At 42.8% G+C, this 25,544-nt stretch overlaps 1 protein-coding gene and 1 long non-coding RNA gene across 2 annotated transcripts in view; one reads left to right on the forward strand and one right to left on the reverse strand.

The window, feature by feature from the left end:
- Positions 1 to 1,077: 1,077 nt before the first annotated feature.
- Positions 1,078 to 25,544, reverse strand: part of LOC108233786 (E3 ubiquitin-protein ligase RNF43) — a 100,037-nt gene continuing 75,570 nt past the window's right edge. Inside the window, exons 3-9 of the mRNA XM_017412470.3 lie at positions 8,804 to 8,878; positions 8,551 to 8,691; positions 7,356 to 7,457; positions 7,097 to 7,267; positions 6,897 to 6,999; positions 5,172 to 6,647; positions 1,078 to 4,469 (exon numbers count right to left, since the gene is read on the reverse strand). Coding sequence (XP_017267959.1) covers positions 4,444 to 4,469; positions 5,172 to 6,647; positions 6,897 to 6,999; positions 7,097 to 7,267; positions 7,356 to 7,457; positions 8,551 to 8,691; positions 8,804 to 8,878 — 2,094 coding nt within the window. The 3' untranslated portion in view covers positions 1,078 to 4,443. The remainder of the gene's footprint in view (positions 4,470 to 5,171; positions 6,648 to 6,896; positions 7,000 to 7,096; positions 7,268 to 7,355; positions 7,458 to 8,550; positions 8,692 to 8,803; positions 8,879 to 25,544) is intronic.
- LOC119617589 overlaps positions 10,848 to 25,544 on the forward strand; it is a 35,635-nt gene continuing 20,938 nt past the window's right edge. Inside the window, exon 1 of the long non-coding RNA XR_005233922.1 lies at positions 10,848 to 11,285. This is a non-coding gene — a long non-coding RNA (uncharacterized LOC119617589). The remainder of the gene's footprint in view (positions 11,286 to 25,544) is intronic.

The following is a 25,544-nucleotide window of genomic DNA, read 5'->3' on the forward strand; positions in this document are numbered from 1 at the left end:
AACTGAAATTCTAAATGTTAAAAGGACAAAATAAAGTGTCTTGGTGTAATCTTTAGGCCAGGGGTGTCAAACCCAGTGACGCAAGAGGGGCCAAAATTAAAAATTTGGTCCTAGCCAAGGGCCAGTCATGATCAATATTTATTAAAAATTACATAAATTAACCTCTGTTTTAAATGTATTATGTCAAATCATTCATATAGTAATATAAATTACCTTCTCCCAGTTACAGATTATACAGAATTTAGAGCAAACATACTTTAATGAACACAGACAAATAGATCATACTTCAAAAAGCACATCATTAGCTGTCATTTCTTACACCTCAATCAGCTTTTAAATTAATTTTTTAACATTGAAACAGATTTTTAAAAAAAGCCATCAACAAAAATCTGATCATACAGAAATTAAAACTATATATTGTTGGCTTCTAAGTCACTGTCAAGAGAAAACTTCACTAATTAGGCTCAGTTTTTTAAAGAAAAATAAGAATCAGAGACTCGATCTGTCTCAGACTAGAGGGCCGGATGAAATGTTACAGAGGACCGTATCTGGCCCGCGGGCCTTGAGTTTGACACGTGTGCTTTAGGCAAACTAAAACTCTTTTTTTTGATGTCATAAATGAGGACGTTTATGCCATGTATTGGTGCGCAATTGGTATTCAAGACTTTTTGTTAGATTGCGTGGATGGGAACAAAAAAATGTGTTTAAAAAATTTCTTGAGCAGTGCAGACGGGACCTTAATGAAATCAGAATTGAAACTGGTTTGGTAACTTAACTGTAGGTAAATTATTAAAAACATTAACAATAAAACACTTCCTCCAAACTTTTCTGCAACAAAAACACACGAATAAAAGTAACTTTAGCACAAAGGTTTTATTTCAAAATAATTTATTTGCATATAATTGGAATGAAGACAGGTTGATACAGGTACCAGTCAGTTTCCATACAGAAACATTCAGTCTATACAGAAACCTTTCTTTCAAACCTGGACAAAATGGATAAATATATTAGTAAATAAATATATTAGTGACACGTCACTATATTGAAATGTTCTATTATATATAAAATACAACACTATTTCATTTCTGGTTTTGTTCTTTTTTTTTTCTTTTCTTTCTTTTTTTTTTACACAAAGTATCCAAAAATATACTGATATATCCCTTGAAAGTTCTGGAGGGACCTTTATTTTTTAAAACTCTGTTAGAAAAGGCAGTTTCAGCTCATAATTCTTGGGAAACAAAAACAAAACACGTACACAACACAAAGAGAAAGATCTTGAACAGGATGAAATGACACCAGATGCTCAGCGGCATGGCTAAATGCTACTTTACACGTGCTGATGTTTTTTGGGCTGGTTTACACTAATACCATGAGTTTTTTTATTTTATTTATTTTTATATATATATAATCTGCTTAAGCCAAAGTGCTGCTTATAATTCAGTCATTTCCATATCAGTCTCTGTGACTGTTTGGGCACAACAAGAAGGAAATCCTCATACTTTAGTGAAAAAGGAACGCTGCGCTGACACATTCATCGTGAGGTAATTGTAAAAAAAAAAAAAAAAAAGGATGATGATTGCCAAAATTTACCACTCCAATTTGAACATGTTGGCTCTTGTCAGTAAGAGCATAAAAGGAGATTCAAAGGAAGGGAAGGCTGGAGTTGGGGGGTGGAGGGGAGGCACAACACATACGACAGGGTTCACTGTGTTCAAGATTTTGCCTCTTTGGTTCGACGGGTAAGAGCTGCGTGTTGGGAGCTTCCTGATTTCCTTTAAACGAATAAGGCACATGTGAGGGTTTAATAAGTGCTACTAGTTACCACGGAACGTTCACGAGCTCTTTCTCTGCTGACGTAGGTCGCAAAAACATCCCTTCTCATAGTCACTGATCAACCTTTCTTTACTTTAAGCTCACTTCTTCTGTAGTCAGAGAGATGTTGAAAAGTTATATAAAAAAAAAAAGATCACACCTGTTTTAAATGGATTCTTGTAGAGTTTACGTTCGACAGGACTGACGAGCTAACGGCTAGTCCGAGCACGGCTACGACTAAAGTGCCATCTTGAAACAGCATCGATTTCCAAAGATTCATAGAGATTTAAGCCAACACTACTATCAGTGACAATTTTTCAATCCAGTTATTTACCCAGAAATTTATGATTATTAGTTAGTTAAAAACAGCTGCGGGACGTCCACCTCCGGCAGGAGCCTAAATAATAGCACTTGAATGAGCCGCTATGAAAAATCTGAAGGCTGAGTTGTTTCCGTCTACTCTGAACACAGCGATGAGCTAAAAATGGGAAGGGTGCTGACTGTATGGGTGCATTGGTATCGCGCTCACCGGTCAACGGTTTTGTCCAGAACTACAAAACCCAAAATATTAGAATTTAAACATAAGCAACACTTCGATTTCAGTCATTTTTTTTAACCATTAAATTTTTACCTAAATGAATTTGGACATGCATCTCCTCTGGCATCCATCAGGGAGAGCTGCCACACCTGCCACACCCCTACTTCCCACGGCCTTAAAGCAGACTGCTGCAGTCCTAGAACAACTATTTCCTTTAAAACTACCCAGTGCTTTATAGGAACAGTATGGCAACTTTTACATTGTTGCCAAATTCCCACTGCACCGTGATCTGATGTAATTCCTGCAGAAGTGCTACAGCTAGCTGCTGCTGGTGCTTAAAGTGCTTGCGAATATCCACAACATTCAACATAAACACGTAGGTGTGTACTGAGAAATTAACAGTGTTTAAAAGGGCTAATAAATAGTGTCTGTCTGAATCACCGTGACATTTCTGAGATCGGAGTAGCTTCAAGATGACAGCGATCCACTCTGGTCTCGTCCCAAATCAGACTAGCCATTAGCTCATCAGTCCAGTCAGATTTAAACTATTTCTCCAAACGGAGATCATTCAAGGATCTATCTACAACAGGCAAGATATTTATTCTTCTTAACTTTTTTCATCAAATATCATTCAAATTGCGCCTAATATCCCTTTAAGTAAAAAAACAAACAAATAATCTAAATTTGAAAGGCACAGTGACTTTGACCTTCTATTTTCTTTCAAACATTTTTTTTTATCTCTCAGTCCATCAGAGAGGCTAAATGGGATTACTATGAGCTTAAGACTTAACTGGTTTCCTTAGTTTCCATTTTTCAAAATGAATTTGTCCGAATGTGCAAATTCTTTCATTAAAAAAAAAAAAAGACTATTTCTAATTTCAGGAGGATGTTCTCTCGAGAGGAGCTTGACTGTCCCTGAGACATTTCTCAAGCTCTGCCCATATTTTGTTAGAGATAATACAAAATAAAAACAAAAACACCAAGCTTTTATAAAACCGGTGCCACAGCAACAGACTGACCTAACGGCTGCGAGCGTTAGTTCTACCTAGCATGGCTTCACTCCAGTTACACTAAAAGGCCGAGTCATTATTCTGTTGCTGTAGTTTTGCAAAGTAAAACATCTTGCTGCAGCATGAGATTCTGGAAGACAAAGGGGAGAAGTCTAAACTTTGCAAAAGGATAATATAACATCGTGGTGAGTTGGAAGAACAGAGGATCTGATTGTCACCGTTCTGATTAGGACCTGAACAGCACTGAAGTAACCACAGGACAATAGCTTGTAATGACAACAACATAATTCAGTCAAATCGATTTTTGTCTGAAGCGCATAAAAACGTAGGCGGACTACAAAAAAAAGAGGGGAAAAAAAAAAGGAAGAAGATGAAAACAGCTGCCATCATTGAAATAGTGAAAACGAGGCTGAGCGACCTCAGTGAATGCTTGTTTGAGGGGCTGAGCACAAACCTTTCTCTCCAAGAGCGTAACTTTCTGTTGAGTTTGTAGAAGCTACATAGTTGTGAGACAAAAAGAAAAACAAAACAAAAAAAGCACTACAGCAGTACCTTTAAAGACCCCTCTGTGTGAGGCGTGTTAAGAAATCTGAGCTGAGGTAGGCCGGAGAGAAGAGCATCTCTCAGCTGAGACTGGACTCAGCGACGGAAGGAGAAGGCTACGCGAGTGAAAGCTAAGTACCTCTGATGGGAAATCAAGTTATTTCGTCATAGGAGCACGTGATGCGGCGATGCAGCCTCACTTCATGTGGGCTCGACACCCTAAGCAGGATCATTCATTGGTTGTTGCCGCGGAGCGTGGAAACCTAACGTGAACAAATCCTCCAGAAAAAGTGACCGGGAGGCGCTGTTGTGGCGTGAGTCGTTTCTCCTGACACGCTCCGTCTTCACATATTCGAATCATAAAGTGTTGAATACCAAAAGCATTTTTATAAAAAAAAAAAAAAAAAAAAAGAAAATGTGAGTCGGGGGAATCATCTGGAGGCAGCTGGGGGACTGAACGATGGCGGTGCTGGTGATATATTTCTGCGTGAAGCGCTTCTGTTCTGGCTCCTGTGTAGCATTTGGGGATGCAACAATTTCTCACACCCCAGACTCCTCTTCTGATCCTGCGGACACAAAAGTGGCTCGAGTCAAATCCAAAAACTATACTGAAAGGAAAACTGCTCTGCATTTCATAACATACAGTCATGGGGCAAAAGATGTGTGTGAAAAACTAATGCCATGCTTGCTGCTTCCAGAGGATTTCAAAGGTTCAGCATCAGCCAGGTGCTGCTCATCTAATTATCATCATCAGTTTTTTATTTGCTCTTTCTGTAATAAAATTGTTGTCCTGACTGCAACATGGTTAACAGGATGTGAGACAGAAACAGAGGTAACGTGGCCCTGGAGTGCAAACCACATCAACAAATCACTAAGCACAACGACAAATTAAAAAACACGACGACATTTACCTTCCAGAAGAGCTAGGTGCTAGTGGGAAAAATGAGACATCGCTGATTGGATGACGGCACCATTTGGCTTTTGGACCGGAAGTTATTCTGCCTGTAGCATGTTTTTCGTACATGGTTCTAACTGCTGCTATCCAATAATATTTTGAGTCAGGACATACATATGAGGTGGCAACTTGACATGCTTTTAGGTTCAAAAACCAAACGGCGCCGTCGTCCAATCAGCGATGCCTCATGTTTCCCACTGGTACCTACCAATCCGGTAGGTTAATGTCCATGTGTTTTTAAATTTGCAGTTATGTTTAGTGATTTGCTGATGGGGTTTGCACTTCAGGGCCACCGTACGGAGGTGATACTCACCCTGATTGTGGTGTAATGATTGGCAGTATAAACAAATGTCTGTCTTGCAATCAGCAGCTGGCCCCTGAAGATGGAACCTGCAGGGCGGCCTGTCCATTGCCGTCCCGGGCCCCATGAGCTGAGGCTCTGAGTGGGCCTGCTGCACCTGCCTCTGCCACACAACGTGAGCCCCGGCGCAGCAGGGCCACTCCTCCATCCCTGCTGAGTCCAAAATGAGAGGCACGGGGAGCAGGGCCGGGTGCAGCTCAGCAGGAGAGCAGCAGAAGGCCGGACCCTGACCGTAGTGGATGTGGATGCTGCGGTCGTCCTGCAGGTCCAGGCTCTGGTGGAAGCGAACAGAGGGGCCTTCGAGCAGACATCCCAGAGGAGCAGGGGGGTGTCCGTGGCAGCAGTGGGACTGGAGCTGTAAGGGGACTGAGGACACAAGGACAGGAGGTCCCGTGGGGTCCTGACACTCTGTCCCGGGGCTGGGCCTGTCAGTGGGTTCTGGCTGGGGACAGTGGCAGGGGCTGTGCTTTGGGGGACACACAGGAGAGTCTTTGTCCAGCACATGAGCAGAGGGTGCAGCGGCAGCAGCCCCGGCCCCCTGCTCCTCGTCTGAGCCTCTGTTTAGGCCTTGGCTGTGCTCCCCCTCCTCATAGTGGTGGTGTCTGTGGCGATGGTAGTGGATGTGATTGAAAACAGTTTGTGGCTGTTCTTCAAGGCAGCCTTCTTTGTTCACCACAGAATCCAGAGACCTGGGTCGAGTCTGGGCAGCAGCCTCCAGGCTGTTCCTGCGGGGGGTCCGCCCAGGACCCGCCCCGTAATACCCAAATGGATCATAGTCACTACTCAGAGAGCTACGGAAGGTGGACCAGCTGCCATAAACTCCCTGTAGGGACACATCAGTACAGTTCAGAACTGAGTCACTGGAGGAGCTTTGGCAAGGTCCTGAGCTGGAGTCACTCGCCGGCCCATCGGCCAAGTACCCACTGCGTTCTGTGTGGTAGCTGCCACCAGAGCAGCTCCCCTCGTCCTGCCGGCTGTGGGCTGCTGCTCCACGGCCCGGCGGAGAGACGGAGACACTGTGTTGCGGTCTTGATCCAGATGCGTTTCGCTGGGCTGGACAAGATGAGCGGTAGTTGTGGCAGGACCGGCGGGAGGGGTAGTGGTGGGTGGAAGTCCTGCAGTTCCCTCCAATTCTGTGGGGCCTCCCTGGAACCTCCACGGGAAGGTGGAGCCCACAACCTGCACTCAGCTGCCTGCTGCTGAGGAAGTGCAGCATCTGACTATCCACAGGAGGGGAGCCACTGTAGTGGCCCAGATTGGGATAAGGTCCAGAGGGCCCACGGGGATAATGGGGCCTCATGGAGAAAGGGATGGCGTGCTGGGGAAAAGGGTGGTTGTGAGGGCTGCTGTAAGGCTGGGGGTGCAGGAAGCTCTGGCTTTGCTCTGAACTCTGCTGGGGTCTGTTCCTCTGAGGCTGTCGCTCTATTCCTGTGGAGCAAAACACCAACCAGGATATAGCGGTAAGAATTTTTTGTAAAGCATTAATGAGATAGATGACTAAAATATTTGTTAAAAGTCTAAGCTGTTAAATGTAAAACTATTAAAGTATTTCAAATTTTATTTTCAGGAAAGCCATACGCATTTGTTTGCTGACACTTTATATTTGTGCAGCTAGTAAACGCAGAAAGATCTGTTTCTCCTCAGTTTCAACCAGAACATGAGCATGCTGCTCCTCACCCATGATGTTGTGCATGCAAAGGGGACAGGTGCGGTTCTGCAGCAGCCAGGGGTCCACACATTCTCTGTGGAACTCATGAGCGCAGGAAATGATCCTCAGATTCTGAGAAGGCAGAAAGACAAATGTATAATTTGTTTAAAAAACCCAATTCGAGCTAGCTAAACCTACAAATACAGCATATCTGTAGCTCTCCTCCTACCTGCCCCTCCTGGAACTCCTCCAGACAGATGGCACAAACAGGGCTCGAGTTGGAGCTGCTGGCCGAGCCCCAGGCCCCATGGTGGCGCTGCGAGCCCGAGCAGCTCTGGGAGCAGTAGGTTCGGGTCTCCAGTCGACTGATGGCCCGCATGGTCTGCTGATGGACCGAGTCCTGGGCACACGGGACACGGAGAGTCAGGAAAACCAATCTGTGTCCGTTAAAACTGATCCCGCTTCCAAACGCTGCAACCGTCACTCACCCAGGTTCTGTTGGGCTTGCACTTGTAGCGAAACGCAAAGATTAGGACAATGGTGAGAATGACGAGCACGATGGTGAGCAGGATACTCACATCGTAATGAGGCTGCAAAGCAAACACAGGAACACATCATCTGATTGTAGACATTTTCTAATGTAGCTCAATTCAGAAATATGATGAAAAACCAAAAGGCTTGTCACAGCAGGGCCAAGACCCAAATGGATTTTGTCATCTTAACACAGGTCCAATTTCAAAATTTTCACAGCAAACTCTGTTTTATAAATCTTTCCACCCTCATCAATAGAAATCTATGGCTAACTGTACCACATCCGGTGATGCCTGGTGTACCTCCAGCTGAAGTATTTCATAGTATTTCTGCCAAAATAATCATGTACTGTGACAGCAAAATCCGCTTTGGAAGAGGCTCCACTTGGGAACGTACTGATGAGCTAAGAATGGTAACTAATCGAACAGACTTCCAAAGTGGATTGCTGCCATCTTAAAGCAGCTCCAGTCTTCAAAATTTTAAAAAAGTTCACGTGAACACTGTTTTCTATATGTTTAACTCTGCCAGCAATTTAGCATAACACAGTTATTCCAGCAGAAATTTCCGATAATTTTTGCTGAAGTTGCACCGGGAGGGCTGCAACTTCCAGGGCGACCAGAAGTTGAGAAACACAGAATTGTGTGTAAATAACTGTGTAAAGATAATATGAAAGTGATGTAAAGGTTTATGAAAATTCAGAGACTGGAATTGTTTTCAAACAGCAGCAATTCACTGGTCTTAGCTGAGTTCAGACTAGCTGTTAGCTTGTCAGTCCTGTTGAGTATAAACTCAAGAAAACAAACTAAGATCAATCAAAAAGCTACATATCTGCAGAAAATAAGATATTATAATTATCTTATTTACAAAAGAGCTAAAATGATGTAAAACCAAAACTGTCTTGCTATTAATCAACAGAAATGAACTTGTCAATTGTGTACATTTTTGTTTTCTTTAATAATTTACTATATTTTTTCTTCTTTGTTTTTTTTAAAGGGTTGTTTTGTACTCACAGTGCACTGTAAATATTGTCACTGTATGCAATAAAAAAAGAAAAGAAAATAATGTGAATTTCCCAAAACACACACTTGATTTCATTTTGTCTGCTCCTTCCCGGCCAGTGAGCGTGTGTGTGAGCTGAAAACCGGTGCTTACCCACTTGGCCTCCATCTTGATCTCAATAACAACATTGGCCTCCTCGTTCTTGTTGACCAAACCCATCAGCTTCTCCGCATTCTCGCCCTTCACCAGCACAACGGGACGGGGAAGGGAGTCGGTTTCTTGGAACTGTGAGAACTTGCGTGTGGTCGGATGAATGGAGAGGGAGAAGAAGGCAAGCAGAAAACAGCACTGTGAGTGTTGAGCAGGTGGGGTGGGTGGGTGGTTGGAGGTGTCGGGGCACACTCACCTCAGCAGCAGCGTTGGTGTCATCGCTGACGTCGAAGATAACAGCCTGAGCTCCCTTATTCAGCGCCATGCGAGCCTGAAGGAGGCAAAAATGACACTGCGTCAATTTTTAGGTGATTTTCTATAACACGAACAATTTCATTAATAGTCTAAAAGTGTGTTTTTATCACTCCTCCACTCCAAAAGGGCAGTTTAAAAGCACCCTGCTCAAACGATTGTGTGTGTTTGTCGTACGTCATCACTAGGTGGCAGTCATGTCCTGCCATGGCCTCAGACCCGACAGGAAAAGCTACAGCGCAGCCTTTTTTTCGTCTAACGTTGGAGCCAAACATGCTTTCAGACCACAAACGCACAATCTGCAGCTCAATCACTAACAATCAATAACTTTACAGTTAGTTAAAGAGGAACAAGCGCCTCGGCTGATGCCTGAAACAACACAACAGAAGACCTTAGGGAGCGATAAAACAGTGAAACTGAGAAAATCTGCGACATGGAGCTCAGAAGCTACTCTTTTCACACACAGAAGAGGTTATCTTAATGTGAAAAGAGGTCAGCTGATCATACAAATAATGACAGCTGCTTTAAAGCCGTAATCATATGTAGTAGGGGTTAAACAGTACGCATACTTGCACTGAACTATCACAACACAGACATCAGGGTTTGGCATGGGATTTTTTATTTTTTAATCTGACATTTGACAAGCTTCCTTTTGACATTTTTCTAACTCATGTTTGGACATAAAGTTGGACTGTTTCTTGGTGTCTGCAGGGATTGATTTGATGTTTTACTCAAAAAGTCCATCTTGAATCAGGTCTTAATGCTTATTACAGATTTTTTGTTTTTGCTGAGATCAATGTTTTCGTGTGCTTGTTCACATCCCAGTTTGAAACGTGACCGCCATCGGACTCCAGTGTGAACAGTCTTTGGCACCAAAGTGACCAGCAGGCGCAGGACGCTGTGTTTACGGAAGTAAATACGGCGGCTACAACGCATGTCGGTGTGCGCAGATCAATTCTGAAGTTGTTGTGCAGACTGAGCCGTCACAATTATTCGCATGAATCTGATATTATCATACCAGCCGTGCTTGTTTTGTCCAGTGTTTACATTTCTTTCTTGCTTCCTGCCTACTCTGGCGCTTTTAAATGGTGAAAGAATTCATTTCTCATTTGTAAAAGGGAAAAAAAAATCATTGTAAAAATCATACAATGTCACTAAAACACCAAAGAACTAAATATTTAGATATCTACCAATATCTTTATCAAACTTCCATAAATGTTACATGTGTGTGCTCTCCTGCACGTGTGCAGTTTGGAGGTTAGAGTTATGTTTTTCCTGCTGTCACACCTGCTGCCTGACAGTGATATTTTGTTGCTTCTAAGCGCTGCCTTTGTCATCAATGTGCTTTCACAAAAGCTCCGAAAAACCTTTGGCAGAAGATGAAGGGCAAACAACAAGCAGTCGTTTCATCAGTGTCTCATCAAATGCTCTTTAACGTCTGACATCTGCCAACGCCCGATGAGGAGGAGGCGCCCGTTTGAACACCTAAAGCCAACGCTGAACGGTCCCCGTGCAGTCGGGCGCAGGACAGTTAAGAGACAAGTGTCAAGCTGTCCTACAGGAGCAGGCTGTGGTCAGAGTACGGACGGAGCTTTTTATGTCAGAAGAAGGTCAAGTGGCTTGCAGCTCTGTTGCAACAACCGTTCCCCCCGTTTCATCAGAACAGTAATTGCAGAGCATGCATGGGCCTAAATGGGGTGTGGTCACATTAGAGAGAGAAAAATGAATGTTTGACATGTGGGAATTTGCTTTACCTGGGGTTCAAAAGGTTCCCTGCACTTCACGGAGCTCGTTCAACACACACACACACACACACACACACACACACACACACACACATACCAACACACACGAGAACATATCACTTCCTACATGACCGCTGTGGTCTTTTTATATCTCCGTATTAGTAGTAGTGGTTCCAGTCCGTGGCTGCCAAACCATGTGGCTGGAGTGAGCCGCGGGTCTGGAAGCAGGCTGAGAGATCTCATTACATGATTAATAGGAGGTATATTTAAACTTTAATGGTGCAAAGAAAATGCAGGTCCGACGCTGACAAGACAGTTAAGAGGACTTTCAACACAAGCGTTTCAACATCTCTCCAGTCCGGTCGGAAATGAAACAGACGCGGCTGCGGTTAAGTAAACACTTCTCCTCACGCGGAGCAACCTGACACATGTGATTACCCAGCACTTGGCACTCGGGCTGAAACGACTGCAGCGTCGGAAATGACTGTGGTTTACAGAGCAACGCAGCAAAGACGTCATCGCCGAGAACCTAACAAACAACGCACAAACCGCAACAGGCGGCTTCTCGTTGGAACACGGGCGAGGTTTTCGGCCGAGGCTGTGGGAAAACATGGGAGGAGAGCTCCGCAGGAATTTGTCAGGGGGACCCGGTTTCAGACGAGGCGGACGTGGGGGCTGCAGGTAGTGTGTGTGTGTGTGTGTGTGGGGGGGGGGTTTCTGACATGTTTCCTGCAGGAGCAGCGCAGGAACCAGTCTGAAGTTTAACAGCAGCTCTCATGGCGTGAACGTGAAAGCAGCGCTTCTGTTAAGGACTTTTACACTGAAATTGGTCCTTTTGCAACAGTCTCGTATTAGACTGCAGGCTGAATGATAAATAAACAAATCTGAAGACAATTTGAAGCTCAATAATAATAACTAATTTTTTAATAATCTAAACTGACAAAATGCCGACGTTTTGATGTGTAAGGAAACGAGAACCAAGGTCAAAAGAAATGTTAAAGCTGCTGCCAGTGGCTCATTAAGGTCGCCATGGTAATCGCACACCCGTATCTCTCATGTCCTGACAGCACTCCTAATAAGATAGGCAGACAAAAACACAGAGCAGAAATTAAGCCTCAGACAGACACACTGGGTGAAAAAAGGCAAGGAAAGTCCATGTTTTGATGTATAAATTGTTTAGGGAGTGTCAGGAAGAGTTTATTTGGAAATAATGAAATATTTAAATTGAGGAACATTTAAACAAGTCAAAAGCTGGTGTGTGATAACATGGCACTCTAGATTGACTAATTTGTTGTTAAATCTCCGAAAATCATAAAACTTAAACTGTGATTGTGTAGATACCAAAAATACCAGTCCAGTCATGTAAACTTTCTATGAACCGTTCATATTTCGAACAGTGCTTCTTGTGTGACGTGTGTCTGAGCTGCAGGGTTGGGTTTTCTCACATGTTTTGCCAAACACTGTGGTGTATGTTGAAATTTTTGCAGGAATTTCATCCATCTTGTACGGGGTACTGCTACCAAAAGTCAAAACACACTGTTCCTGATCAAGCCCCACATATTCATGTTTTTTTTTTGATTGGTAAACAAATAGTGCTTGGATGCATTAACACTGAAGCAGTCTTAATGATAATTAGCACTCCATGTTTTTGTTTAGAGGTTAAATCAGATATAGTGGATATAATGGAATTTATATGAAATTTAATTTAAAATAATTGGACAAACAGAAGTATATTAATAAAAATATGCTTTCCTTTGAAGTAAAGTCTACTTCTGCACAGGTGCAGAAGGGAATTATAGTCCTTGTTTTGTACAATGCCTGCAGAGGCCCGACTATTTCAAGCTCTCCCATCGACACAACGCTTCATCTCTGATTTCACATTTAGGACCAGGAATCGGGCAACCATTTTATCAGAGCACTATTTGGATGAATTGGGATTTGGTTGGATTTTTTTTTTCTTCTTCACAGAAACAAAACTAAAACTGAAGAATATTTTGTGGACTGTTTTGGGAATTACTGTAGGAACACGTCACGTGGCTTTTTTCTTGTGACGGCAAATAAAAACCTAACGGCAAGATCCATCATCCTTGTGGTCTTCAGCTGTAAAATCTCAGACACAGCGGCTTCAAGCTGCTGCAGAGACGAGCTGACAGCGGAGAATGACTCATCCGAACAGACCAGTATGAAATCTTTGATTTGAACCACAGCTCATCATGCGTAAACATCAGCTGGAGCCAGCGATCTGACTTCCCCAGCGGCGGGGCGGCCTTTTCGTGCTGTTTGTTTACATCCCCGCCAAAGTGCGGTTTGTGAGCCGGGGCCTGGCATCGCTGTGTGTTCTCGACGGAGCAGAAGCAAACTGCACCGCTCTGATGTCTTCATTGCACACAAAGAAAGGGGCTGAAGATGTTTTTCCGTTGCAGGACAAGATGCGTCGACGTGTCCATGTTTGTGGGTTTAATCCAGAGTGAATAACAGAGGTCAGTCAGCTCTAAAGTGGAATCTAAGAGTAATAAGAAAAAAGAAAACAAGAAGGAAATGGTGACAAATAACTTCCTAACCAACAACTTTACCTTTAGTCTCAACAAGTCCTTTGCTTCCCATGTCACTGTTTCCAAGAAGGTCTGGATTTTGAGTCCATATGAATCCATCATAATCTGGGATTTTAAAAAAATCCCCTTTTTTTCACCAATGGGCCTCTTCGCATGTGGACTACAGCAGAAAATCTTTGTTTTTAAAGACAATCACTGTAGTGTTGACGGGGTCTAAAACAACAGAGTGGAGGTGCTAGCCCGGCAGCTTCACTTTTAGCAGCTGGGAATCACCTGAAAGCGAGACGGAGCGCCACGAGCTGATTCGCTCACAGCCTACATGTTCAAAAGCAAAAGAATCTTCAAAACCCAACAAAAATCATTGTCCTCCTGACTTTGTCAACTCTACCTATATTGTTTGAAACTTAGAGACCTTTTTGAAGTTTTCACAGTTGAATAAATCTACCATATATGAATCTATAAAATTATAACCCTAATTGCCGTGTAAAGCAAACAAGATGTCCAAAATAAATAAATAAACAGATTCATACACTTTCAATTCAATCCAGTCATAGTCCATCTCAGTTCAGTCTGATTCAAGTTTTAATTTGACTGCATGCAGTTCAAAACAGATTTTTTTTTTCCTGTCACACATACATTAAATATTTACTTCCACTTTTGATATATTTGGACCATTTCGATTTAATCCACCAAAGCTGAGGGGCATTTGCTTGGAGCTGGGTCAAGTTCACTCAAATCCATATTTAAATCAAGTGGATATTATGGTGGAAACATTTCATTGGAAATTTTGGACACCCTGTTCAGAATACAATCCACCATCTAAACTAACAACAGTGCATGGATAACAGAAATCCTAAATTCTTGAACAACATATATTCATATGTAAATTCTTTTTGGCCTTCTCTTCTTTTCGCACAGATAAAAATCCACTGGCAGCACGTTGCTGTTTCCACTGAAGTGGACTTGTGGCATAAAAGCATTTAGAAATACAGATACCTCAAAGCAAAAGATCTTTCTTTTTTTTATTGTTTTTGCTCCCTTCAGGTTATATTTCAAAGATTTTATCTCTAAGAAAACACAAACAAGAGAGAATAACAGATGACAAAGATGAAAACTCTCCCAGCACTAAACTGATACTACTTTCCCCTTCATTCAGTAAATTACATCAAAAATAAATACAGCATTTGCTCTAAATATTGTTTCCCTTACTTTGAAGCTGTATATTTAAGTCTAATCGTGTGTGAATAATTGCTGTATATGTGAGTGTGTGTGTGTGTGTGTGTGTGTGTGTGTGTGTGATTGCCGGGTGCTTACAGCTCTGAGTTGGCTGAAGGAGGGCAGGGTGTGGCCCCGCTGGGTATCTATTACTCACAAGAGTTCTTTGATGTGGGGCCACTGTAATTGGGGGAGGGGGCACACACACTGTATGAAGAGGAAGATGTGTGTGTGGGGGGGTAGGCAAGTCATGGCAGGTGAGCAGAGGAAAAGTTTTAAGCCCAGAAAGGTGGGCCCTGAATCACATACTTCTCTTCCTACTTCTTTCTCACATTTAACACACACACGCACACACAGACACACAAACAATAAATCCAGAAGCTGGGCTTGGCCCCTTTTCTCAGGATAGAAAGTTATGCTGGAAAACGTTATGAACTCGATCCGCCTGTCTGCAGGTACGAAAGGTCATTTGGAGCACTCACCAAAGTGGATCCAACACACACGCACACACACACACACACACACACACACACACATTCCCCTGTCACGAACAGTTACACACATTTGAAATGCAAAGCACAAGGTGACAGAGAGAGACCAGTGTCATCTGATACACTATCACTAGTTAAACACATGATCAGGACATCAAAGAGCCACGCAGCGAGCGCCCGTACCCAGGGGGAGGGGGTTCGGGAGGGGGGGGGGCGACCGGTTTGATGTGTCTGCCAGTGACAACATTGATGACATATAACCCAAAAAGCCCACCGCCGGGCACTGAGACACCAAGCGTATTAACTGGAGGGTTAAAAGCCAGTAAAAGTGTCAAGAAGAAGAAAAGGCAGCACAACAGGCTGGGCCACTCCTTAAAGTAATGATTCAAGATTAGCAGCACTCTCGTTTGTGTAAACTCAGTGAAGGCCCGACTTAGGCACTCTGCGAGACTGGGAACGTTTTTTTTATTTTTATTTTTTATTTTTTTAAAAAGCACCCTCAATGCAGGGAGCAAAGTGTAAAAATGACCAATCGTTCTGTTAGATTTTGATAAAAAAAAAAAAGAATCTCCTGCTTCTCCTGATTTAAGGAGCACACCGAGGACTGACCTTCCCTTAAAATATCTAATATGCTGCATGAAGAAAAATCAATAAGTGTATGAAACGTGCTTGTTTCCCACCAGCAGCATACATCAACTACAAACACAGCTTTGCAAAGGACAGATGGAAATGTTACAATTTTGTGTCTTTTGTAAAACAACCAGTTGAGGGCACCAGAGACAAAAACATTTAACACATTTCACTACTTGTATTTGATCATGATAGTCAAATAAATTCACCAGTTACATGATCAGTTAATAGGATCTGTTGTTTTTGATAATAAATAAAGGATTTGTAGTTGACAAAACAAACAACAGAAAATGTCCTCGGTCTCCTTCAGGTAAAACACTTTATAGACTGTGAAAGAATAACTAATACATATAAGCTTTTATTATGCTGCAAATCTAGCACATGACAATGTCTGCACACTTTTGCCTGCTGCACTTTTTGCAGTCATTGATGCATTCAGAGACAAATAATATAATGTAATTATGAGACCAGACGAGGAAACAGATGAACATTTTTGTGTGCAGAAAAGTTGCTGCATTGGTGTCATTTTTATTCCAAACTTGGCTTCTTCACACAAAGAAGTCTACCCCTGAACAGTCCCTCCGCAGCCTATCTGCAGGATTAATTATAACTGTAACTGTCACGATGTGCAGCTGCCTTTAACCGTAATCAAGCAGAATTAATTAAACCACGTGGGGCCGATGGCAAGCAGGGAGCCGTAAAGAGGAAGAGCAGGATCTACGTTTGGGATCGGGCCAAGATCTCACACGTAAAAAACCCAACCTCTTTTACTTCCCCACACCTTTGTAAAACCTCAGTTGGGTAAGACGCCACATGAGAAGCTGTCTGATGCCACAGAGGAGCCAGTATCTTTTTATTGTCTGGGTTGTTAATCAAAATATTAATTAAGGATGCCAAGAGTATAAGCGCTGAAGCACTCGAGTTACTATTCAGCTGTTATTCTTTCTGTTTCCAGACAAGAAAATACATCAAAACAAGCAGCCCGATCGGAATAATCTGGTAGCAGTACATCGTATGTTTACAACGCAGCACTGAGGACAGAATGATTGAAGGAGGTTGAGGAAGAGTCCTGCCTGATTTCTTTGTGACCGGCTCTTACACATGATGGGCGTCACCACGGAGACTCAGGGGAAGCCAATTAGAGGGCCTTTCCCGGCCTTTTAAGAGGCAGATAATGTTCTTGTTTTCATAAAGCATCCTGTTATTTAATCAGGCCTGTAAGTGAGAGCCTGACACCCCTCCTACAGAGCAGCGCGGCCTCCCTCTTGTCCCCCCGCGCTCCCTCCCATCATTCCTGTCCCGAGCCCTCCATCTCATTCAACAGCTCTTGTAAGCCCCCAGGAATTCACTCCTGGAACAGGCCGTGCAGAGAGCCATGTCTGTCCGCAGAGCAAACACACGTATGCCACCAGCACGGCAAAAAAACTGAACACACACACACACATTAGGTTACCCTAAATACAAGCAAATTAACAAAAGAAGACAAATCAAAACACTCATTGGTTTTATTCTGCTATTGCACTGTCCCATTTAATATGAAAACATGTCCACAACTGTACCATTAGTGCGCAAAACAGATTTCTAACTTTAGTGTTGGCTGATTTGATCTAAACAGACTATCATGTTTCATAGAATAACTCATAAATATTTGACACCCAAACCTGGAGCTTGAGTACATTATTCAAGTAAATAAACTCTCATATGAATACGTGTTATGTTTCAGGCATTTTTTTTAGTCGTACATAATGTGTGACTGTGTCAGCACCACACACACACAAAAAAAAGATGCAACACTTTATAAGATATCAATAAAAAATGGTTTAAAATGTATTTATACTGGGTCATAATGGCGACAATGTTTCAGTAGATAGCAAGTTTGAGCTGCAAGAGCCCCGAACCCTTTTCCTGTTTTTTTTTTTTTTTTTTTTTCTTCTTATGGAGATGACGTGCAGAAACGCGCATTTTGGCGTTGTGTTGCTGAATTAAGCAAGCCCTTCTTTGAAAAAGATATTAAACACATCATCTGGATGGCAGCACTGCTGCACATATTGTTTACCATTGACTGGGGAATCAAATGGGGGTATAAATGGTGACCTGAAGTCTCTCTACTCAAGAGATGACAGATCTGGGTCAGAAGGTAATCATTTTTTTTCCAAAACAGCACCAAGATTGAAAACTTTCTCTGTCTGCCACTAAAAATCTACAAATGTATGTGAATACTAATCCTCCAGGTTAATTATATCAATAAAACCCCACTGGAAAATAATGTAGGTGAGCCCTAATAAACCTGATTATAGCTCATTAATATTTTATTATGTTTGCGCACCAGCTGAATCTGTTTACACAGCACCTGGCACTATAAAATAAAACAACAACAACTGAACAGTAAAGTGAGCAGAAAAGAAATCTTTCCTTTTGACAAACCTCGTACTCCTCTTGTCCATCACCTGACTTTTTTAAACATTTCACAGATATTATAAATATTAACTCTGATTTTTCTTCCACACTGAAATCATGCTATTCTTAGTGCAAATTAGAAGTCAAGTGATGGTGTGTTCACAAGCCGTATAAATCAGATTATCGATTGTCGCGTAGGTATGGTGCCTTCACTGACTGAAATAAATAGTGTTTTTGAATACTGGATCGGCTGGTCAAGCCTACAATCAAGTGCTTCTGATCACTAGCTGATTGATTGTACATCCATAATCAATCCCTCCAGGATTTCACGGGCATTTTTTGTGATTGTTGCGGGCTAAAATGCCTGATTTTGCGGGGCATTTTCCTAAAAAATGTTTTGAAAAGTTGTGATTTTTTTTTTACTAAAATCAATAAACAACCATAACTTTTAATATATAAACCAAAAATACTTACTAGTTTTGTAAGATAATTACCAACAAACATTGACATTATCAAAAGGTGATTATTTGAGAACTTTGATAGCTTCTAAACTGACATTCGTGAGCATTTCTGGATTGTCCCTCGTCTGCAGCTCTCCTCACATGTTTTGCAGACACAAAGTGTTTTTCGATGCGTTTATGTTCCATGATTACACTGCAGGACGTGCAAAACAGCTTCCTCCCACTCTCCTGCAGCTGGATAGGAAACTGTTTTGCGCGGTCCTTTGCTGAAATCTTTGTGGGCAAATGTGAAGCATTAGCGCACATTTTCGCTGCTCCTGCATGCTCCCAGCATTCTGATGTCAACAGGATGTGACATTGCACATCTTCTTCGTGAGTTATTTGGGGTTATTTTGTATTCCACACTACACAAACCCACAAAGAAGACACTAGACCGCAGAAACAGTGGCGTATCACTTTAGAAAAAATAAATATTGGGTTAAAGTTGCAGGAAAATTGTGGTGTTTTGGGCAAAGTTGAGATTTCGCGGGGTTTGCTTGATTTTAATAGTTGCGATCGCAACATCGCAAAATCCTGGAGGGTCTGCCTAATATAACTGATGTGAGATAACATGAAGCTAAAACCTGTTAAAACAGCATTTTAAAGAATCTATTTAAAGAAACAGATTTATGCAACACAGTGAAAACAGTTTTTGTGTTTCGGACTCTTTGAAAGGAACAGGTACTATGGCTCAGTGGCACACAGCCTGTTGTTAACAAAACTACACCCCTTTCACCGTGTCATTATGAAAACCAGAGCACATTATCGTCTGTGGTCGTCAAACTAAATCACCAAATTCTGAGTCATTACATCCATTACAGCAAGCACAATTTACCACCTAACTAGGCCTTTACAGCTCGAACAGTGGAAAATGTTATGAGCTTTCCCTGCTCTTCAGCAGAGACATCATAATGATTACAGAACAGGAGAAATGCCTTTTTTCCCGCACAACTTGTTGATCTTGTTTAAATGTTCAATGAGACTTTACAAAAAAGCACCGTTCAAATCCAGTCGGTCTACCAAACAATAAAAAAAACAAGGATTTAAATCCTTTTGCTTTGTTCTCAGTTTGTTTCCTGAAAAGTAAGCAGATCAAAGTAAATGATAATGGCTGCTTTTCCAACCAGCTGAACCGGGAGGTTAGTAAATCGTACAGCTCATAAACACCTGTATAACTCAGCAGCGGAGTTTTGATTTCGGAAGCTTATTGGACCTGAAGTGGTTCTGAAGTCTGATCGACGTCTTGGCCGTGCAGATCGGAGTCTAAATAGTCTCATTGTATCCCAGCGCATTTCATACTGTAGAGCCTCACTGTCTGCCCTGTGAACGTGTTTTGTCAAACCCTTGTTAAAAGGCGGGTGGGGTGGGGTGGGGGTGGCGGGTACATTTGGCACAAACCCACCTGAATCACAGCTTAACAAGGTCGCAATGCCAAAGAGAAACCAGAACTCACTCTGCAGCGGCGTACTAGTTTGCCAGTTCTAAACTTTGTGAGTGCTCGCTTTTTTTTATTGTTGTGTTTTTTTTTTTTGCCCATGGACGTAGTTATTGGTAATACAAACCTGTTTACTTTCAACTCGACTTTCTGCAGTAGTGTGCCCTTGGGGAGCCAAAAGAAGAAGAAGAAAAAGTTAAAGTTAAAGGGACAGAGATGGAGAGAAAGCGAAAGAGAAGGCTGAGACAGAGAGAGACTGTGAAGACACAAGGAAATGTCTTTTTTTATGGGAATGTTTCACTTAATCTCATAAAGGCAGCGTTAAAACCTCCTTCTGTTTGCCGAGCAGTTCAAAAGAGGCTCCACATGCCTCTGCTTGCTGTTATATAAAAACAACATTCTAATGCAGATCTTAAAGAGGGCCAGCGGCTCAGCCTGCACAATGAGAACAGGAATGTGCCAGATGTACTGATGGAGGATGGGCGGTAGGGGTGGTGGTGGGGAAAAAAGATTTTGGTGGGAGTGCGAGTGGCAGCGAGGACCGGGGCAAAAGAAACGTGACAGAGTGGAACCAAGGCGGCACTTCTTCCTGCGGACGGTGGCGTTTACGAGCTGCCAGACCCGACCTTCAGGCAGTCAGAGGGGCAGCACCGGCGAGGGTCACCCACCGGCCTCTGCCGCCACTCCCCTGAATCAACCCATTCAACTCTCCCACTTTCTCCTGCTCTTTTCTCTTCTTCCCTCTTCATGTTTCACCACGAGACTTCCCATTCGCCTTTGTCATTAATGGAAGAATGTCCTGGCAAGAAGGGCACATTGTGGTTCAGAGCAGCTCCTCAGCAGAGATTCAAAAGCAGCACCTTTATGTTAAATCCTTTGAAAATAAAACCGCACTGACTCCCCCCCCCACACACTTTTTTTTTTACTTTAATAAAAGAAGCCTTTATACGAGACAAGAATTTCAACAAAGGCACCCCGGATCGATAACATATAAATAATAAAAAGAATTTCAGTGATCCGTTCAAGCATTAGGAACCAGAGGTCCAACAGATTTCAGCATCATGCCGCTGTATCCAGGTTTTCCTCTGCACACCTCCAGGCCTCCTCTCACACATCCGAGGCAAGACCGGGCCCATCTGCAAAGCTATTTTGACGAGCCACCCCTCCAAAATCTCCAGGGTTCAAACTGTTGGAAGATCAAAGGCCCAATACAGCAGTAATAATAAGTTACTGCCCTATGAACGCCTCATTCATCAGGGAGAGGCAGCGATATAGAACAGTTGTAACTGCAGGGCCATTAAGCACTCATCATATGATCCCATTTGCCACCCCCTTGTGGAAAAAACATCTCCAGCTCTGAGGGCTGGGGGAGAAGGAGGCATAAATTCATGGCAGTAAGGCCAAAAATCTGCACTGATATGGAAATCTATAAATATTGACTGTTAATATTTTGGATTGCCACCTTAACCACCCTGGCACCACCCTTGCAGCGACTGGAAGGTGTTTCTTTAAGGGCGTTTTAACAATTTAAAACAAACAAAACAAAAAAAATTGGCACAGTGTCTTCTGTTTTTCTTCTTGAGCTCGACGTTCTATTTTTAGAGTGGCATTTCCCTCATATCTTGGGTGCCAACGCCACAGTGAGTGATGAAACCCTGACCTTCGCACCCTTGCTTTGAAGTGACAAGTGAAAGATGTGCCGACCTAACAAGAGCGCCTTGAGATGCATTCATTCTTGAATACCAGGAGCACCTTTGTGAGAAGGCGGTGTGGTTGCCCCCGGGCAGCAGATAAACGGCCTGGCGTGCACTGATGCTCAGAAGTGGAGCAGAAGCGAAATGTGCGTGCATTGTTTTCTAATGCGTCTGCACCACGGTATGTGGGAGAACACACTGTCTTGTGTCTCGATCACTGTAAAAGCATTAGTTTACTTTACTTTGTTAGCAAATGTGCATCCAACCGATCGGATAATGTCATTTTTCAGTGTAAATTAACTCGTTTCAAGGGTCATTTGTGTCCGAGCACGCTGGAAAACATTTCCAGCTGGTCGGACTTAAGTTCAAGAAGAACTGAGTCATGAAAAAAAAAAAAAGTTAAGTTTATTAAGTGTGACGTGACAAGATTTCTACTTTGACGTGAAGCAAAGATACTAAGATTTCTAAGGACCCTTATTTACACACAATAGGAGGAGACTGGCCAGCTGATCTGGTCCTTTTAACTCACTGTGAACAGGTGGAGTTGCACCTCATGGAGGCTAATAAAAAGTGTCTGTAATCTAGTTGTAGTCAGTTCAGAGGTGGTGAAGCTAGTGGACCACGTAAGAATTTTATTCAAAAGCAGTGATTGCTGTTTGCAGTGCTAACAGGTATTTACTGGGCCCGCGTTGACACCGAACGACGACCCGCCACAACCTAAAGAAATCAATCAGAACGTGGACAGATTTCGGAGGTCTTGATCTTTGTGGGGCAGCTGTGACTCTTGAGGAAAACACTGAACCTTATGTAGCCACAAATTCTGCCAATTAGTGTGTGTGAACGGGTCAATGTGACTTGTGCTATATGAATGCAGTCCATTTACCATCTCGAAGAGGTCTTCAGGCTCATATTCAGAATGCAGTGGGCTCCCTGTTACACTTGATAGAGCTTGATAAGTCATGGAGGTCATAGGGGTCATAAAGTCACGACTGTAACAAAGTTGTGGCGGTTTGTCATCATGGTGGCAAGCATATCTTTGATGTGGGTTCCAAGTGCACCAGCGTGGCTTCATTCTAAAGAATTTGAAGCGGGACTAACCAAGCAGGCCTCAAGTCTAGGCTACAACAATGATCATGACAACCTAAAGCAGATGTGATTAGGGCTGCAACAATTAGTCATTGTAGTCGACCACAATGACTCGGCGCGTCATACACAGAGCTATAAATAAACGTCTCCAGTCACGATGAACCACATAAATGTTTTCTGTAACTGCGATGGGCGACCGGAACGTCTTGGGGGCAGTATAGTCGCTGTTGTTTGCCAAGTCTGCACACGGTCTTCTAACAAAGAAGAATGTGAGGAAAATACTGACAGAGCATGAGAAGGAGACGTAAAAAATAAAAACAAGAGTTTGAGAAGAGTTTGAGCATTTCAGTGAAAACAAACAAGAAGTTAAAGCAGATTGTGCAAAGCTGAGGTTTTTTTTCGTACTGCAGCACCGCAGCAAAGCACTGCAACCCCCTCCTGGAGCGGAGAGACGGCAGCTTAAGTTTTAGAAGGAAAATCGACGCGCTGTGTTGTGTCCTTTTAAAATTATGTTTGTACAGTAACGTTTATCAGTTTAAACATTTATTGGACAGCATCATTCAGTTGTGTTTGCAAACGTGACATGTTGGGAGAAGTGAATAAATGAGGGGGAGTTTCTGCACCTCCCTCAGCTTCTCCACCCTCCAATCCCAAACCCCGGGAGCATCATATTAGTGTTTATCTAAATGGTGAACCTCTTCCACCAAACATCCATAATCTACAAAATGATAAATACATTTGATCAGTTTCAGATCAATTTGTTTCACAGGGTGTTCTTTTATTTGCTGTGGAATGATATATTACAGAAACATCAGGGTGATATCCACAGGTGGGCAGACTAAAGCAGGTGAACTGGAGCCCAGAACAGGAGGCGTACCAACAGGAAGCAAAGACAAATGAAAATAACTGCGGACTAACCGACTAATCCGTAACGTTTTGACTGATTAGTCGACAACCAAAACAACGATTAGTTGCATCCCTTATCTTGATGCAGTCTGAAAGATTCGCTCAGATGATTGCGGTCCGATTCCGAACGTATTTGGTAGCATCATCATGGGAATGTGCTGCTGATTTTACAACAGCACAGGCGAGTGTCTCAAGGACCCAAATAATAGCAGGAAAAAAAACTACTTGGTGAGCATTAAGAACGCAGCAGAACCTTATGATCACCTTGAAGGAGGTTTTCCAAATGTGTAGCAACTACTTTCTAATAGGTCGTGGAGAGCATGGCGAGGTCATCATCCAGTGTAAGAGGGGCGAAAGGTGGCGTTAGCAGAAGAAAAGGGAACACAATTATGTGCTTTTGGACAGGCTGTTTAAAAATAAAATATTTAAAGATGTAACAACTAAAGCTGCACTTGAAACCTAAAGCTAAAAGCACTGCTACACTTTGCAATAAAAGTAAAACAAAGGCTAAAATCTCTGCTGTATTACCGGGCATACTTTATAATCCACACACTCAAACAAGCAGGTGATAGTCCAACTGCTTCTATTTTTAAGAGGGGTTTCCCACAGAGCAACACTGGAGACATCTCACTGTTTGGGTGTAAAACGTTTGTGGTGACGCTGACGACAAAGTTAGTTGGACTGCACAACTAGAGAAGCTTGTATTAGCTGTGTGTGCCTGCAGTAACCATACAGAGTTGGTACACAGCCAGTGCGTCCTCTCGTTGAGGGGAGAGCAAAAGGGAAGAGCAGAAAAGTGAGAAAGTGAGAGCAACAAGCTGTTAATCGTCAGCCACTGGGCGAAGAGAGCCAGCATCTGAACACGTCGCCTCTCAAAGCAAACAGCACATCTTCCAGATCTCCTGTGCAACGTGAGGACAGTTTGCTGTTCCGACGGCTCAGAGTCAATGTTTAGCTTAGCAACGCGAGCGTCAGGTGCGAAACCGACAAGACATGACAGGATGAGTGGCGAGAGCACGGCGGAGACCCTCTGAAAATCACTCGCACCTTGTTGGCAGGAGTGATGACAGCGCTGAGCCGAGCTGAACGTCAACAATGCTGCAGGTCAAGGTGGCGTGCTAAACTGTGACCCGCGGGCCTGTTTAACCCCTGAGCCTCACAGAGAAGCTTGAATGCCCCATGCATCCAGCAGACTGAAAGATGTGTCACTGAGTACTATTTCTAAACTACCAATACTTACTTGGTAGACGTTGGTTTGTAGCAAATTTGGGTCATTGAGCGTTAATGAATGCCTTTTCTGTAAGTTTGGCCAAAACTCCCAGAAAACAATATAGTTACTGATACAGTGGTTCAAAAACTTTGAACCATGTTTCTTGGGCTATAGAGCTTCTAAGAAAAACTTTTCTCACTCATTATGCCAAAATGCCATTGTTGTGTATGTGGAAATACTGCCAAACATTTAAAAAATATTTTCTACACTGTATGGTGTGATCCTACCAAAAACCATATCACAATATTCTGATTGAGATGCTCCTGTTAATTGTGCAGGTTTTTCCAAAGCTGCGGGAGAACTAGCAAATCTAAAACCGTAACGGAAGAATAAGAATAACAGACGAATAGTAACCAAGGTGATTCTACGCTTACGCGTTGGCACCCTTAATTAAAGTTAGTGTTGTTATGGTGCCTTTGTTTACTGAAGTTGTATAGTTCAACCAGCAACAGCTGAGGTCACAAGTCTTATTCTGACAGTCAGGGGCTGAAAAGTTTAGGAAACAATGGAGGGATGAATAGATTTTAACTGTATTTAAACACACTCAAATAACAGGTCTACGTAGTCTTCTACGTAGATTTAGGCTCACACTGTTGCTCAAGAGGTCAGAAATGTCTGAACAAACAGCCAAACCTCTCTTCACCCACCCCCTTAAAGAGCGTGTTGTACTTTTGTTTCCCACCTGCTCACCTGGAAAAACACACTGATCCAGTGTGTGTGTGTGTGTTTTGTCTCTCCCGGGCCACCAAAATTGCTCTTTCCAA

Source organism: Kryptolebias marmoratus, linkage group LG13 (genome assembly GCF_001649575.2).
Source record: "Kryptolebias marmoratus isolate JLee-2015 linkage group LG13, ASM164957v2, whole genome shotgun sequence".
Classification (NCBI taxonomy): domain Eukaryota; kingdom Metazoa; phylum Chordata; class Actinopteri; order Cyprinodontiformes; family Rivulidae; genus Kryptolebias; species Kryptolebias marmoratus.